Source organism: Ictidomys tridecemlineatus, chromosome 3, assembly GCF_052094955.1.
Source record: "Ictidomys tridecemlineatus isolate mIctTri1 chromosome 3, mIctTri1.hap1, whole genome shotgun sequence".
NCBI classification, from domain to species: domain Eukaryota; kingdom Metazoa; phylum Chordata; class Mammalia; order Rodentia; family Sciuridae; genus Ictidomys; species Ictidomys tridecemlineatus.
In genome coordinates, this window is record NC_135479.1 from 145,167,036 (window position 1) to 145,183,815 (window position 16,780).

Here is a 16,780-nt window from a genome sequence, read left to right on the forward strand (position 1 = left end):
TCTCTCTCTCTCTTAAAATAAAAAGCAGTATTTCAGAATCACCAAAATTAAAATAAAACACATCAGCAGCAGGACTGAATGCACTGATTTCTAAAGGCTTCAACTGACAGATGTGGTGGTGCACACCTGTAATCCCAGCAGTTTGGGAGGCTAAGGCAGGAGGATTGCAAGTTCAAAGCCAGCCCCAGCAAAAGTGAGGCACTAAGCAACTCAGTGAGACCCTGTCTCTAAATAAAACACAAAATAGGGCTGGGAATGTGGCTCAGTGGCTGAGTGCTCATGAATTTAATCCCTGGTACCCCCTTCCCTCCCCCCCAAAAGCCTTTAATTCCAATATATTCCTTAAATATAATCCTGGCAACTTTCAATAGTCTCACATCAGTGGAAAAAGCCCACACTAGGAGATTAGAGTTGTGTGCTTAGCTATGTGACATGGATAAGTCAGGAGGATCTGCTCACCTTGGGCTCCTCCTGCTCAAGTAAGGGTAGCTACTACTTCCCCTGCACTACAAAACTACTCTGTACTCAGACTTGCTTTTAGAAGTCAAAGTGCAATATAAATGTAAGATAATGATCTCACACACCTTACAGGCTGAAGAGATTCTTTCTCATGAGCCTAAGAACTTCTTTAAAACCCATGGCCAAAATATTTCCTTCCAAACTCATAGTTTCTTTGGCAGCAACATGACGCGGCAGAAAAGCTCTGTAACCACTCGAGATGCAGGCACCAAATAATGAAAGAAAGCATTTATAGACGTAAAACATTATTTATACCTGTTTCAATTTTTTTTACATTAAGATATAAACATCCTCTTATCCAAAATATTAGTGAAAAACAAAAACAAATTTAGCCTTTAAAAAGAGCTGGTGTGGAGTTTAAGTGTCCTTGCTGAAAGATCCAAATACCAAACGTATATAACTTATCAATTCCATAGAAAGGAGGTAGCTCCTGAACCAAAGAGAGCTACAAAATACCAACACACAGCAGAATCACAATTAACCAGGACGTTCCAACTTCCTGTTTAATTGACCATTTACAAGAAAACTCTTTATTTCAAACATTAGTTTGGAAATCCTAAATTGAACCACTTTACTTTCTTGGCTCAGTAAGTATAACATGCCAAACATAATTCAATGTTGTTTTGATGATTTAGGATCATATGATGCCTTGGGACATCTCTCTCAGAATGTACATAATTTCTGTGCAGTCTTGTTAAGCAAACTGGAGTGAATTGGAGTTTCTTGTTTTAAATAAATCCCTGACACCATAAGCTTATTAACATCCTTTATCTCATTCTCCTTAAAGGAGGGAGCGGGCAAAGGTTCTAATTAAGATCTCATAGTTCTAGTCAAATCCACATACACTGGTTCAGGCAAACAAAGCATCCAATGACTTTATCCTCTGGACTATTTCTTCTACCTAATAAATATGCCCAGTAACACGAATTACATGTGCTGGGGTCCACTGCTATGGGGAATGATACGAAATTTCAGTATCCTATGAATTCCTTGTTTGAGAACTTTTCTTTAAAAACAAAGGAAAATTAATCACTCATGGAGTTGACTAATAAAACAGTTGTAGATTTTGCTAATGGAATCAATCTGGGCTTCCTATATTAATTCACAATGGCTTGAAAAATCTTTCTAATGATATCAGAAAGTAACTTAAATTCTCCCAGATACTAGATGTTCACCCCTCACCCCAAAACAATAAAATAGCAAGAGTTGCTAGGAAAGTACTGATGCTGATTCCAATTCTGATTAGTACTGTCCAATATTTCCATAGTGCAGGACCATACCACTGGTGGCGCACAAAGCAGAATTAAATAACGCTTAATCATAGTGAGCATGTCTTCCCTTTACAATTTTCTTTTATCCTCTGATTAAAGAAACAACCTCATTCTGCTGCTGGGTAATCTTTCTTTCTCTTTCTCTCTCTCTGCCACAAAAACAAAAAACAAAAAACAAAAAAAGGCCTTTAAGATTCAGAAACTTGGCAGGCATTAGTTCTACCTAGAACTGAATAACTTTTTTGTTAATTTTATTTATCTTGGGGTTACCTTCTATACATGGCAAACTGATACAGGTTTTCATGTGGGGTATGATTCATTGATTTTTAAACTATTTTAAAATTTAAGAGATAAATATTGTATTAATCTCATGAATCATATTTTCAAAAGAAGAAATGATTTCAAAAGAAATGACAAACATGGTTTAGAAAGGAAACATACGTCACTGTATTTTCAATACTTGTAATGTTCCAGAGATGAGCTCACCACAGCCTTCTCCTATATCAGGTGATTTTCAGAGTTAGGACTCAGGCAAAAATAGAAAAGAACCAATTCCACACCATCCTGGACTTCATAAACTCTTGGTACTATAAATGTGCAAATAATCTGGTATTGAGCACAGTCATTTGTTTTAAAACATACATTTCCCATTTATGCAGCATCTTTTTATTTGGTCTATACTTGTGCCTCACAAAGGCAAGCTTAGGTTATGGAGTTTCCGTTTGGTCCTCAGAGCAAGTCCCATGCCTATGTTTTGACGGAACTCTCTGGTGAGGATCAGGACTATAGCCCAGGTCTTCCAGTGGCATCTGACTGCTTTTTCCACTGTTAGAGCCCTGAGGAGACAAGTCTCCTCTTCATGGTAACATCACTCCCAATCTTCTGAGAGTTTTCCTGGCAGGTCTTGCATGCTCACAGGCATGCCATGCTGATTTTCAAAAAAAAAAAAAAGTAGGAGAAGAAGAAAGCAAAGCTTCCCATTTGTGGTGACTAATTTCTTCATCACAGTGGCAGTTAAGAAATGTCCTCTCCTTTCTCCCTGAAGCCAAAGAAATACTTCTGATAGGTGGTGTCAAACATCATAATCAGGAGCCTTGCCCTGGGCTTGCCTCAGCCAGATCTGCAGTGTCACAAAGGCTCCCACGGTCACATGGAAGAAAAGCTGCCAGAGGTTGCGCAGTTCATAGAGATACATATTGCATAGGCAGATTAAACCAAGAGTCAAAAAAGACTTGACATTCCGCCAGCCGGTGTAGTAGACAAGTAAATAACACTGTTCAAAATATAAAAATGAAAGATGATTAGGGCTACAAGAAAAGAAATCCATGTTTCTAATATAAGTCTGTAACAGATCAGAGAGTAAAATATGAGAACAGAATATGGGTATTTTTCATTGAAGGATAAGATAATGTAATGTAGCTAAGATATTCAGCTATGAAAGTTCCACAGCTTGAAAGAGAAATAGGTTTTTCCTTTTATGTCTTTCATTTTTCAAAAGAAATACATTTTGTCTCATATTTTAAATGAAAGCACAATTGAATGATTCCCTTGCAAACAGGCTGGGCAAATTTCCCAAGGTGATAGGTAACCAACATGCATCCCCAAGGCCTCAAAGGGTTCCATTCTCATTCTGAAAAGTACAAAAAGCTCACACAAGCCATTCAGTAAAATGTATTCTTCGATAACCTGAATATGAGTGTTAATGAAATCAACAAATTTTACTGGTTCCCCATTGAGTGCAAGGAATTATACCAGGTACGGGATCTGGGCGATCATCTGAGGGAGGATTCATTCAAAGGATATTAACTGAAGGCCTGCTACAAGCCAGGCATTACTCTTCAGTTGTGAGTAAACCAAAGAAAGCCCTTGCTCACACAGAGCTTGCATTTTAGTGGGGGAGGATTTTATATATATTTTTGATATATGGTACCAAATAATTACATGTTGAAAAAGATAAAATGATAAAGCAGAAAAAGGGATAGAGAATGACAATGAGTGCTGTTTACATGAGACAGTAAAGAAAGTCCCCCGTGCCCCCTACCAATCAGGCATTCCCACAACATACTAAGAACACACTAGAAAAAATGCTTATTTTGCTTGTCATCTATGGCCTTCCAATAAAACCTAAGTTTTGTGAGAGGGAAAATTTTAACTGTTTTGTTCACTCCAGGGGCCAGAACAGCACCTAGCATGTCATAAGCACTCAATATATTATCTGTTGACTGAATGAACTATTTTCTAGAAGATGTCTAAAATTCACAACCTGGAAAATATAGAAATGATATGATCACAGAGTTTTAAGGAAAGGTCTCTGTGAAACTATACCCAGGACTTTATCTAAATTATTTTCATTGTGGAACAGAAGGCTGAAATTTTTTTTCTTTAGAATAATTTTAGAATTAGGGAAAATTTACAGAAATAGTAGAGAGTTCCTATACATTCTTCACCCTACTCCCCCTAATGTTACTTTGTTATATAACTTTACTCAAACAAGGACAGCGGTTTGACTCAATACTATTAACTAACCTCTGGGCTGTATTCAAATTTTGCCAGTTGTCTCATTAGGGTCCATTTTCTGGTCCCAAATCTAGGATTCTGTATTGCACTTAGCTGTCATGTGTACTCCAATTTATAACAGCTCCTCAGTCTGTTTGTCATGACCTTGGCAGTCTTTTTAGAGTATTAATCAGTTGTATTGTAGAATGTTCCTTAGTTTGGGTGTGCCCAATGTTTTCTCAAGATTTAACTGAGGATATGCATTTTGGGCAAAATACCACACAGGTTATAGGTAATGTCTTCTCACTGGTAATGTCAATTTTGATTACTTGATAAAGTGATCCACACTTTATCAAGTAATCAAAATTTCTCTACAGAGAAAGTCACTACTATTCCTTTTGTAATTAGTTTCTCTACAGAGAAGTCACTACTATTCCTTTTGTAATTAGTATCTTCTGGGGTTGGAGTATTTTGGGATTATGTAAATATTTCATCTCATCATACTTTTATCTACTAATTTTATTAATCATTGATAATCCTTGCCTGAAACAGCTATCAGGATGGTGTTTGTCTAATGGTAATTCTATATTTCCATCATTCTTTCTACTTTTATTAATTAGAATTATACTATAAAGAGCTGTTCTGGGGCTGGGATTGTGGCTCAGCAGTAGAGCGCTCACCTAGCACGTGCAAGGCCCTGGGTTTAATCCTCAGCACCACGTAAAATTAAATAAAATAAAACTCCAACTATAATTTTAAAAATAAATATTTTTTAACAAAAGAGCTGTTCTGGTATTTAAATTAATATTTAATTCATGGTTTTAAAAGACTTTTTTTTTTTTTTAACTAATGGTCTCTACCCATAGAAGAACATGATGCCTTGTAATGCAGAGGTCTGGAAGACCCCACCTTAATCAAATAATCAAAATTAATATATGTTTCCTAACTGACGCAATGAGGGATATACCTGAATCTAATGGTAAGAAACAGACAAAGCTAGATTGTGGGCCATTCTATAGGATACCTGCCTACATCCTTAAGAAATGTCCATGTATGAAAGATTAAAACAAAACTGAACAGAACAAAAACAAAAAGGCCAGCAACCAAACAATGCATGATCCTTGCCTGAGGGAAAAGAATAATAAAGAGTGTTCTGGAATAACTGAAATAATCTGAATAGGGATCTTATATTAAGATTATATAGTATCAACATTAAATTTCTTACGTATGACATGGCGTCATGGCTATATAGAAGGATGTCTTCATTTTTAAAAGATACATGCTGAAGAATTTAGAGGTGAAATATTGTGTATGTAACTTATTGTAAAACAATTGTATAGAGATTTCTGTTTCTGGGGCGATGGAATAGACCCTTTTCCCTACTCCTCCTCCTAAGCACAACTAAAAACCCTGTATCTTATAAATAAAACATGCATGAGAAGATTCTGAATGGTGACAAGCTAAGAATCCTGAAGCTCAAGGAATGATACAGAAGTAATTTCCCTGAGTTTCCTTTCTGCTTCATGCCTTCCATATTTGGAGGCTGAAGAAGGTGGCAACTAGAAACCAGATACAGTCCAAACAAACAAAACAACCTCAATAAGATTTGAGGGCAGAGTACTAGCGACTGAATCCAGTACCTTATGCATGCCAGGCCAAGCATACTATCTATAGTCCCAACCCTCAATAATATCTTGATCTTTCTAGCAAAAACTTAGGAAAGGGGTACCTTAGTAAGATAGAAAGTGTTTAGATAGTAACTATTATACTCTAACCAAACACTGCACATGCACAAAAGCCTGTTGCCCATCCACATCCACATCATCAAAGGCTGCATGGCGGGGCTAGAAAGAGAGTTCCAACCCCCAGCATGGCGTCACAGAAGACAGGTAGACAGCCAGACCTTCATTCCCTTGGGATGATAGGGAGCTCCTCCTCACCCTCTCTCAGCAACGTCAGTGGAGACCACACTTGTCAGCAATAAGGCAATGGCTCTCACCATTAACAGGAGAGGATAAAGGGCATGTGGGGAGACAAGGTGTCTGTATTTCATTAGAACTGGTAAAATAATGATATCAGAAGACAGTGATAAGTATCTGTGATGTGACCCTAGAGCAACTGCTTTAAAAGCTACAAAAAGAGAACTTCAAAATACTATAAATAAATATAGAATTCTGAAAAAAACAAGTTCAAGGGCTGGGGTTGTAGCTCAGTGGTAGAGCGCTTGCAGAGCATGCGTGAAAAGCACTGGGATCGATCCCTGGCACCACACAGAAATAAACAAATAATATAAAGGTATTGTGTCTATCTACAACTAAAAAATATTTAAAAAACAAAAACAGAAAAATAGGAAAAAAGAAATTTGAAAAATTAAAATCAACATATCCATAATAATTTTAAATGCTTAAATACAGCAATTAAAAGACAGATTGGCAAGATTTCTCTCTAAAAAAAAGTTGTATCAAATGATAGAGGCAAGGTGAAAGTAAAAGGAAGGAAAAGGATATATCACACAAACATTCAAAAGAAGGAGAGTGGCTGCTATATTAGTATGTCTATACCAAAATATTTCAAACAAAGGAAATTACCAGAGACAGAGAGGGGCATTACATAATGATAAATGGGTCAATCAGCTAAGAAAACACAGCAATTCTAAATGTGTATAAGCCAAACAACCTAGCTGCAAAATATGTGAAGCAAAAATAGAACTGAAATGAGAAAGAAAAATCCACAATTCAACACTCCATTCTCTCAAGAAGAGCAGAAATCAATAAAATTGAAAATAGAAAAATGATAGGGAAGAAAATCAATAAAATTAATAACTGTTTTTTTAAAGATCAAAGAAAATGAAACTGACAAATAAGACTGACAAAGGAGGAGATGATACAATTGCCAGTATCACTAGGGATTCTGCAGACAGCAAAAGGATAGAACCAACTTATAATCTAAATTTGCTAACTTAGATGAAATGAACCACTTGCTCAGAAACTACAAACTACCATAATTTACCCAATATGAAACATATAATCTGAATAGCTCGATATACTATTGAGAAAACTGAATTTCAGACTTAAGTCATCATGTTATGTGGCTATGGTGAAGAGATAAATACACAGATTAATGGAACATAATTCTGAACTCAGAAATAGTCCCACACATATGCCCAATTTACAAATGGACAAAAGCAATTCAATGGAGAAAAAACTGGCTTCTTTAATAAATGTTGCTGGAGCAAACGACCATCTCAGGTTAAAAAAAAAAAAAAAGGAACTTGGACCTGAGTTGCACATCTCATACAAAAATTAATGTACATTCATCTTGAACTTAAATATAAATGTAAAAAACATAAAAATTTTTTGGAAAAAAACACACACAAGGGCTGGGGTTGTGGCTCACTGGAAGAGCACTTGCCTTGCATGTATATGAAGCCCTGGGTTCAATCCTCAGCACCACAGAAAAATAAATAAATTAAATAAAGGTATTGAGTCCATCTGCAACTAAAAAAAAAATATTTTGTAAAAAAAAACAAACAGACTCAAAAACTTCAGGATCTGAGGCAGGTAGGTTCTTAGATTTGACACTACAAGCACAATCCATGAAAGAAAAAATGGACCAAATGAACTTTATCAAAATTAAAAATTTTTATTTTAGGAAAGAGCCTAAGAGGATGAAAAGACAGGCTACAGAATAAGAAAAGATAACTGCAAACTACATATCTGACAAAGGACTACTTCTAGAATAAAGAACTGTTTTAAAAAATTAAAAATGCACACACATACACAAAACAATTAGAAAATAGGCAAAAGACATGAACAAACATTTCACTAAATGCTGTTTGCTCAGGATCACTAGGCAATGCTGAGCTGACATGGATCTGGGGCGAACAGTCTGGGCCTCTCAGAACACACACACGAGCCCGGATCGGCTGAATTCAAGCTCCTGTTCGCCTGCTTCTCGAAGACAAACTGCTGTGACTCAGCACTAAACAATCCCACTGAAACAACTGGTCTGCCCTTCTGAACCTACGGAGGTTAATGCCAACCGAGCCTTCATAGGCAGTGGTCACAGGATTGAAACGGGGATTGGGAGAGCCAGTCAGGGCCCACCCGTTGCATTGGTCACCCTGCAAAGGAAACGAACTGTCACCATTTGCATGGGATACCACCATGGCAGAGAACTGACATCACCAGAATGTAGTGGAGGAGATAACATCATTGAAACCAGTGGTGACAGGTGTGTAACCCCCTAGCCTTCCTGCTCCACACAGCAGGGAAACCTTGAGGGCCCCTCCCAGCTCTCCCGTGAGCGCGATGGCCATACCGAGGGAATCAGGAGTGGCTCGGGACCCGCGGCACGGAACTCCCGGATACCGCTCCCACCAGTGCTGACAACTGAGGTCTTTCGCACCAGCTACCAGGAGCATGGCTACTGGAGGGCAAGCAAAATTCGCTGAGGGTTCTCAGCCCCAAGCTCTACAAACTTAGGGTCTGAGGGAATGGCAAACAGGGAGAGTGTGCCCAGTTGTTCATGAAAATAGGGCTCCCGGGAGCAGGAGACCTGGTGTGTAGCCAATATTGTGGTGAGTGTCACCGGTGAGCGGGGCCTGGCTTGAAGAAAAGTGGGGAAGTGACTAGACACAAGAGAAGGCCCTAGGCACTCAGGATTGGAGACCCGCCCAGTCTGGGAGGAGGAGCTGCTGCACAGTGATTGGTTCCTGCGTATTGAGAGGAGAAGCTTGGCCCAGTAGGCACAGCTCCACCTACTGGAAGAGAAGTTAATCAAACTCTAAGACTGCATTTATTAATTTTTTTTATTATTTGGGTTTTTTTCATTTTCATTTTTTGTTGTTGTTTTTTAAATTTTTTAAAATTTTTTTTATATTTTAATTTTAATTTTTTTATTACTTTTTAATTTTTTTTCTTTTTTTCTTTTCTATTTTCTTTCTTTTGCCTTTTCATTTCTTTTCAATTTTCTTATTTCCCCTTCCTTGAATTCTACCTGCTTACTCTCATTCTCTTTAGTGACTTCTTCCCTTCCCTTCTAATACCTTTCCTCCCAAGCATCAAATAAATTTATAGGAGTAAACAGTAACTCAGCAGTCAAACAGAACAAGAAGTAACATGAGCAGCATGAAAAAGCAAGGAAGAAAAGGAGTACAAACAATGCAGGACAGCCTAAATATTCAGGAGGACCTAGAGGCATCAGAAAAATGGTCAAATAAAGAACTCAAGGAATACCTCAGACAGATGGAATGGAACCTTAAAGAAGATATGAGACAGCAAATTCAAACAGTGAAAGAACACATTGAAAATGAATTACATAAACAGATAAGAGAAGAAATTAAGCATCTTTATCAGGAAATAGAGATTATAAAAAAACAAACAATAATTCTAGAAATGAAGGAAACTATAAACCAAATTAAAAACTCAAATGAGAGTATCACTAACAGAGTGGAGCAAGTAGAAGCCAGAACATCAGATAATGAAGACAAAATATATCATCTTGAAAAGAGTCTAACCAACTCAGAAAGGCTGGTAAAAAATCACGAGAAAAACATCCAAGAGATATGGGATAACATAAAAAAACCAAACTTAAGAGTCATCGGGATAGAGGAAGGTATAGAGGTTCAAACCAAGGGATGAGCAACCTGCTGAATGAAATAACTATAGAAAACTTTCCAGAAATAAAAAAGGAAATGGATATACAAATTGTAGATGAATATAGGACACCGAGCATAAAAAATCACAGTAGACCAACGCCAAGACACATTGTTATGAAGATATCCAATATACAGAACAAAGAGAAAATATTAAAAGCTACAAGAGAAAGGAGGCAGATTATATTCAGGGTAAACCAATAAGGTTAACAACATATTTTTTATCACAGACGCTGAAAGCGAGAAGATCCTGGAACAACGTATTTCAAACACTGAAAGACAATGGATGCCAACCAAGAATTTTTTATCCAGCAAAATTAAGCTTCAGGTATGACAACGAAATAAAAATCTTTCATGATAAACAAAAGTTAAAAGAATTTGCAGCCAGAAAACCAGCATTTGCATCTTGAGCAAAACACTACATGAGGAAGAAATGAAAAACAATAACCAAAACCATCAGTGGGAAGTGCCTCAGTAAAGACAGAGGGCGGGGGAAAGCTAATCATGGAGAAACAAACTAAATTTAAAGAAAAAGATAAATAATCAAACATGGCTGGAAGTACAAACCATATATTAATAGTAACTCTAAATATTAATGGCTTAAACTCTCCAATAAAGCGACATAGGCTGGTAACATGGATTAAAAAAACAAATCCAACAATATGCTGCCTCCAGGAGACACATCTGATTGGAAAAGACATACACAGGCTGAAGGTGAAAGGTTGGGAAAAAACATACCACACACACGGTCCTCATAAGCAAGCAGGGGTGGCCATCATATCGAATAAAATCGACTTCAAGACTAAGTTAATCAAAAGGGATAAGGAAGGACATTATATACTGTTAAAAGGAACCATTCACCAACAAGACATAACAATTATCAATATTTATGCACCAAATAATGGTGCTGCAATGTTCATAAAACAAACTCTCCTCAAGTTCAAGAATCAAATAGACCACAACACAATACTTATGGGTGACATCCATACACCTCTCTCACCATTGCACAGATCCTCCAAACAAAAATTTAATAAAGAAACTATAGAACTCAATATCACAATCAATAACCTAGACTTAACTGCCATATATAGAATATATCAACCATCATCAAGTGGATATACTTTTTTCTCAGCAGCACATGGATCCTTCTCAAAAACAGACCATATATTATGCCATAGGGCAACCCTCAGTAAATATAAAGGGGTGGAGATAATACCATGCATTTTATCTGATCATAATGGAATGAAAATGGAAATCAATGATAAAAGAAGGGAAGAAAAATCCTACATCACATGGAAACTGAACAATATGTTATTGAATGATCAATGGGTTACAGAAGACATAAAGGAGGAAATCAAAAAATTCTTAGAGATAAATGAAAATACAGACATAACATATCGGAATCTATGGGACACAATGAAAGCAGTTTTAAGAGGGAAATTCATTGCCTGGAGGTCAATCCTCAAAAAAAGAAAAAACCAACAAATAAATGAGCTCACACTTCATCTCAAAGCCCTAGAAAAGTAAGAGCAAAACAACAGCAAATGTAGCAGAAGGAAAGAAATAATTAAAATCAGAGCAGAAATCAACAAAATGGAAACAAAAGAAACTATTGAAAAAATTGACAAAACAAAAAGTTGGTTCTTCGAAAAAATAAATAAGATCGACAGACCCTTAGCCATGCTAACGAAGAGAAGAAGAGAAAGAACTCAAATTACTAACATACGGGATGAAAAAGGCAACATCACAATAGATACTACAGAAATACAGAAGATAATTAGGAATTATTTTGAAAACCTATATTCCAATAAAATAGAAGATAGTGAAGATATCGATAAATTTTGTAAGTCATATGATTTGCCCAGACTGAGTCAGGAGGATACACAATTTGAACAGACCAATATCAATGGATGAAATAGAAGAAGCAATCAAAAGACTACCAACCAAGAAAAGCCCAGGACCAGATGGGTATACAGCAGAATTTTACAAAACCTTTCAAGAAGAATTAATACCAATACTTTTCAGGTTATTTCAGGAAATAGAAAAAGAGGGAGCTCTTCCAAATTCATTCTATGAGGCCAACATCACCCTGATTCTGAAACCAGACAAAGACACCTCAAAGAAAGAAAACTACAGACCAATATCTCTAATGAACCTAGATGCAAAAATCCTCAATAAAATTCTGGCGAATCAGATACAAAAACACATCAAAAAAATTGTGCACCATGATCAAGTAGGATTCATCCCTGGGATGCAAGGATGGTTCAATATAAGGAAATCAGTAAATGTTATTCACCACATCAATAGACTTAAAGATAAAAACCATATGATCATCTTGATAGACGCAGAAAAAGCATTCGACAAAGCAGAGCATCCCTTTATGTTCAAAACATTAGAAAAACTAGGGATAACAGGAACTTAACCCAACATTGTAAAAGCTATCTATGCTAAGCCTCAAGCTAGCATCATTCTGAATGGAGAAAAATTGAAGGCATTCCCTCTAAAATCTGGAACAAGACAGGGATGCCCTCTATCACCACTTCTATTCAATATAGTTCTCGAAACACTGGCTAGAGCAATTAGACAGACGAAAGAAATTAAAGGCATAAAAATAGGAAAAGAAGAACTTAAATTACCATTTGTGGATGACATGATTCTATACCTAGAAGACCCAAAAGGGTCTACAAAAAAACTACTAGAACTAATAAATGAATTCAGCAAAGTGGCAGGATATAAAATCAACATGCATAAATCAAAGGTATTTCTGTATATCAGCGACAAAACTTTTGAAACGGAAATGAGGAAAAACACTCTATTCACAATATCCTCAAAAAAAAAAAAAACTTGGGAATCAACCTAACAAAAGAGGTAAAAGATTTATACAATGAAAACTACAGAACCCTAAAGAGAGAAATAGAAGAAGATTTTAGAAGATGGAAAAATATACCCTGTTCATGGATAGGCAGAACTAACATCATCAAAATGGCGATATTGCCAAAAGTTCTCTATAGGTTCAATGCAATGCCAATCAAAATCCCAATGGCATTTCTTGTAGAAATAGATAAAGCAATCATGAAATTCATATGGAAAAATAAAAGACCCAGAGTAGCAAAAACAACTCTAAGCAGGAAGTGTGAATCAGGCGGTATAGCGATACCAGATTTCAAACTATATTACTGAGCAATAGTAACAAAACCAGCATGGTACTGGTACCAAAACAGGCGGGTGGACCAATGGTACAGAATAGAGGACACAAAGACTAATCCACAAAGTTACACCTATCTTATATTTGATAAGGGGGCTAAAAGCATGCAATGGAGGAAGGATAGCATCTTCAACAAATGGTGCTGGGAAAACTGGAAATCCATACGCAACAAAATGAAACTGAATCCCCTCCTCTCGCCATGCACAAAAGTTAACTCAAAATGGATCAAGGAGCTTGATATCAAATCAGAGACTGTGCATCTGATAAAAGAAAAAGTTGGCTCCAATCTGCATATTGTGGAGTCAGGCTCCAAATTCCTTAATAGGACACCCATAGCACAAGAGTTAATAACAAGAATCAACAAATAGGACTTACTTAAACTAAAAAGTTTTTTCTCAGCAAGAGAAACAATAAGAGGGGTAAACAGGGAGCCTACATCATGGGAACAAATTTTTACTCCTCACACTTCAGATAGAGCCCTAATTCCAGAGTATACAAAGAAGTCAAAAAAATTAAACAATAAGATAACAAATAACCCAATCAACAAATGGGCCAAGGACCTGAACAGACACTTCTCAGAGGAGGACATACAATCAATCAACAAGTACATGAAAAAATGCTCACCATCTCTAGCAGTCAGAGAAATGCAAATCAAAAACCTCCCTAAGATACCATCTCACTCCGGTAAGATTGGCAGCTATTATGAAGTCAAACAACAACAAGTGCTGGCGAGGATGTGGGGAAAAGGGTACTCTTGTACATTGCTGGTGGGACTGCAAACTGGTGCAGCCAATTTGGAAAGCAGTATGGAGATTCCTGGGAAAGCTGGGAATGGAACCACCATTTGACCCAGCTATTGCCCTTCTCAGACTATTCCCTGAAGACCTTAAAAGAGCGTACTACAGGGATACTGCCACATCGATGTTCATAGCAGCACAATTCACAATAGCTAGACTGTGGAACCAATCCAGATGCCCTTCAATAGATGAATGGATAAAAAAAAAATGTGGCATTTATACACAATGGAGTACTACAGCAGCACTAAAAAAATGACAAAATCATGGAATTTGCATGGAAATGGATGGCACTAGAGCAGATTATGCTAAGTGAAGCTAGCCAATCCCTAAAAAACAAATGCCAAATGTTTTCTTTGATATAATGAGAGCAACTAAGAACAGAACAGGGAGGAAGAGCAGGAGGAAAAGATTAACATTAAACAGAGACATGAGGTGGGAGGGAAAGGGAGAGAAAAGGGAAACTGCATGGAAATGGAAGGAGACCCTCATTGTTATACAAAATTACATATAAGAGGTTGTGAGGGGAATGGGAAAAAAAAACAAGGAGAAATGAATTACAGTAGATGGGGTAGAGATAAAAGAGGGGAGGGGAGGGGAGGGGGGATAGTAGAGGATAGGAAAGGTAGCAGAATACAACAGTTACTAATATGGCATTATGTAAAAATGTGGATGTGTAACCGATGTGACTCTGCAATCTGTATTTGGGGTAAAAATGGGAATTCATAACCCTCTTGAATCTAATGCATGAAATATGATATGTCAAGAGCTTTGTAATGTTTTGAACAACCAATTAAAAAAAAAAAGATTAGTCCTAAGGGTTAAGGGGGTAGCTCAGAGGTGAAGTGTTTGCCTAGCCTGTGCAAGGACCTGGGTTCCATCCTCAGCACTACAAAGGAGGAAAATTAGTCCTGTGCTTCCATAAGCATCTGCATCCTGGAGAAAAAGGTAAAAATCCATGTAGGTATAGCCATTCAAGTCTGACCTAATTTATTAAAACACATCCTTACAATTGGAGATAAAACATTTTATATAGTAAAATATAACTTCAGAAAACAGTGTTATTACTACTGAGCTTAGCATATTTGAAAAGCAGGCAGTTTCATGCCTGTCTGTATAAGGAAAAAATTTTTTGCACTTTTTTTCCTTAAAACATGAATTTTTTTTAAAAGAATACCTGAGTGACACTGCTCCACCCTGAGGCAACTCTTAAAACTGTTCTGAGAAATACAAGAGGTATGCCCACCATACAGAGCACCTGGTTCTAGAGTTACACAGATAAAGGTTCAAATCACTAACTAGCTATGAGAACTGTTGAGACCTCAATGAAAGATGGTGATGACAATAGGCTCAATGTGGAGCTTTCTATGAGGATTTAATGGTACAGTGAGGATAAGGGGTTTAGTGCAATGTAAGAGTTCATTGTATTCTGCCACTATTATTATGCATTTAAAATTATTTTAATAAGGCAAAGCTTACATTCTAAAAGAATGATTATTCATGAAATTATTTTAAAGTTAATACCTCATATTGTTTTAGAATCAAATGAAATCATGCATCTGTTATAAAATTATAACTATATAATATTATAAAAATTATACAAATTAGGATTTGTTTTAGATTAAAGACAGCTTGATATAGTAGAAATAACCTGACATATAAAATCTGAAAACAGTTAAATCCTGATTTTTCCACTTTCTGGAATAGCACTGAAACTGCCTCAGTTTTATAATTTTCAAAAGTAAGATAATATCCTTTGAAAGACAAGATTACTGGGCTGAAAGGATAAAATCTATATAAGAATAGTTCATAAAATTAAAGCACTATGTGACACTACCAAAGATAAGTTTTCACATTACCTGCATGAAGTATCATTCATATTGATACCTATCAAAATTGACAGAAAAATCCTGAATTGAATAGCAAGGAAATATTAAGAGATTTATTTTTTTTTAAATGGGAAGAATTAAACTAAAATTTCTAGTATGTATTTATATAAAATTCAAATACATATTTTCATCAAAATATTTCCCTAAAAATATCTATAGAATTTCAGATAGCCTCATATTTGTAGTCCTGAGTCCTTTTTTTCGTTATAAATCAGAGGAACGTGTTCTTATAAATGTTAGGTCAAGAGGTCTTGCTTGCTCTAACATGTTGTAACAAAAAAATATTCCTGAGTTTGGGTCACTGGCATGGTTATTCAGCCCTTTCCTACAAATCTGCTCTTTCTCTGGCCTTGGAAGAATCTCTATATCATTCAGGTATAAAAGCTTTTCCCTCTCTAAATCTCTTCTCTATTTGGTCTTCAAGTCCTAGTGGATCTTCTTTTTCCATGACAGTATTTTCCTAACCTTACTGTCATTATCACAGTTTAGACTCTCCTAATTTTCTGCCTGTAATAACAGGATCACCTCCCAACTGATTTCCTTGCCTTCAGTTTTTCTACTCTTATAATACATCTTATTCATCACTGCTAAATTTAAAAATCCCAGAATTCTGTTTTTTCTGTGTCACTCTCTACTCAAAAACTTTCCCTAAAGTTTAAAATCCTCAGCCTGGAGTATATATAGAGACTGGAAACTGAATAACTAATCACCAGGAAATCTAGAAGTAGCCTTTCCTGCCACAGGATGATTCATACCACCTCTGAAATCCCAACACAGTAAGAAGGTCTACATTAAATTCAGTGGGATCTATGACCACTCAAAATGGAGATATAGGTCACAAAGGTTACAGGTTCAAATTAAAAGAGAGGCCAAGAATTCAGAAATTATTTTTTATTTAAAACACACAAGCAATTATTAGACAATAAAGGCCAAGCAATTTCTTAAAAATA

General features: G+C 36.3%; 1 protein-coding gene across 5 annotated transcripts in view; it reads right to left on the minus strand.

Moving 5' to 3' along the window:
• Sec22a (SEC22 homolog A, vesicle trafficking protein) overlaps positions 1-16,780 on the minus strand; it is a 90,921-nt gene that overhangs the window by 13,982 nt on the left and 60,159 nt on the right. For 4 of the 5 annotated variants that reach the window (XM_021735637.3, XM_013364568.4, XM_078044111.1 and 1 more), the window contains one exon: positions 2,025-3,063. The exons of the other annotated variant lie outside the window; for it this stretch is intronic. In XM_021735637.3, the coding sequence (XP_021591312.2) occupies positions 2,863-3,063 (201 nt within the window). In that variant the 3' untranslated portion in view covers positions 2,025-2,862. Of the gene's footprint in view, positions 1-2,024; positions 3,064-16,780 lie in introns of those variants that run through there. 5 annotated transcript variants of the gene reach the window in all.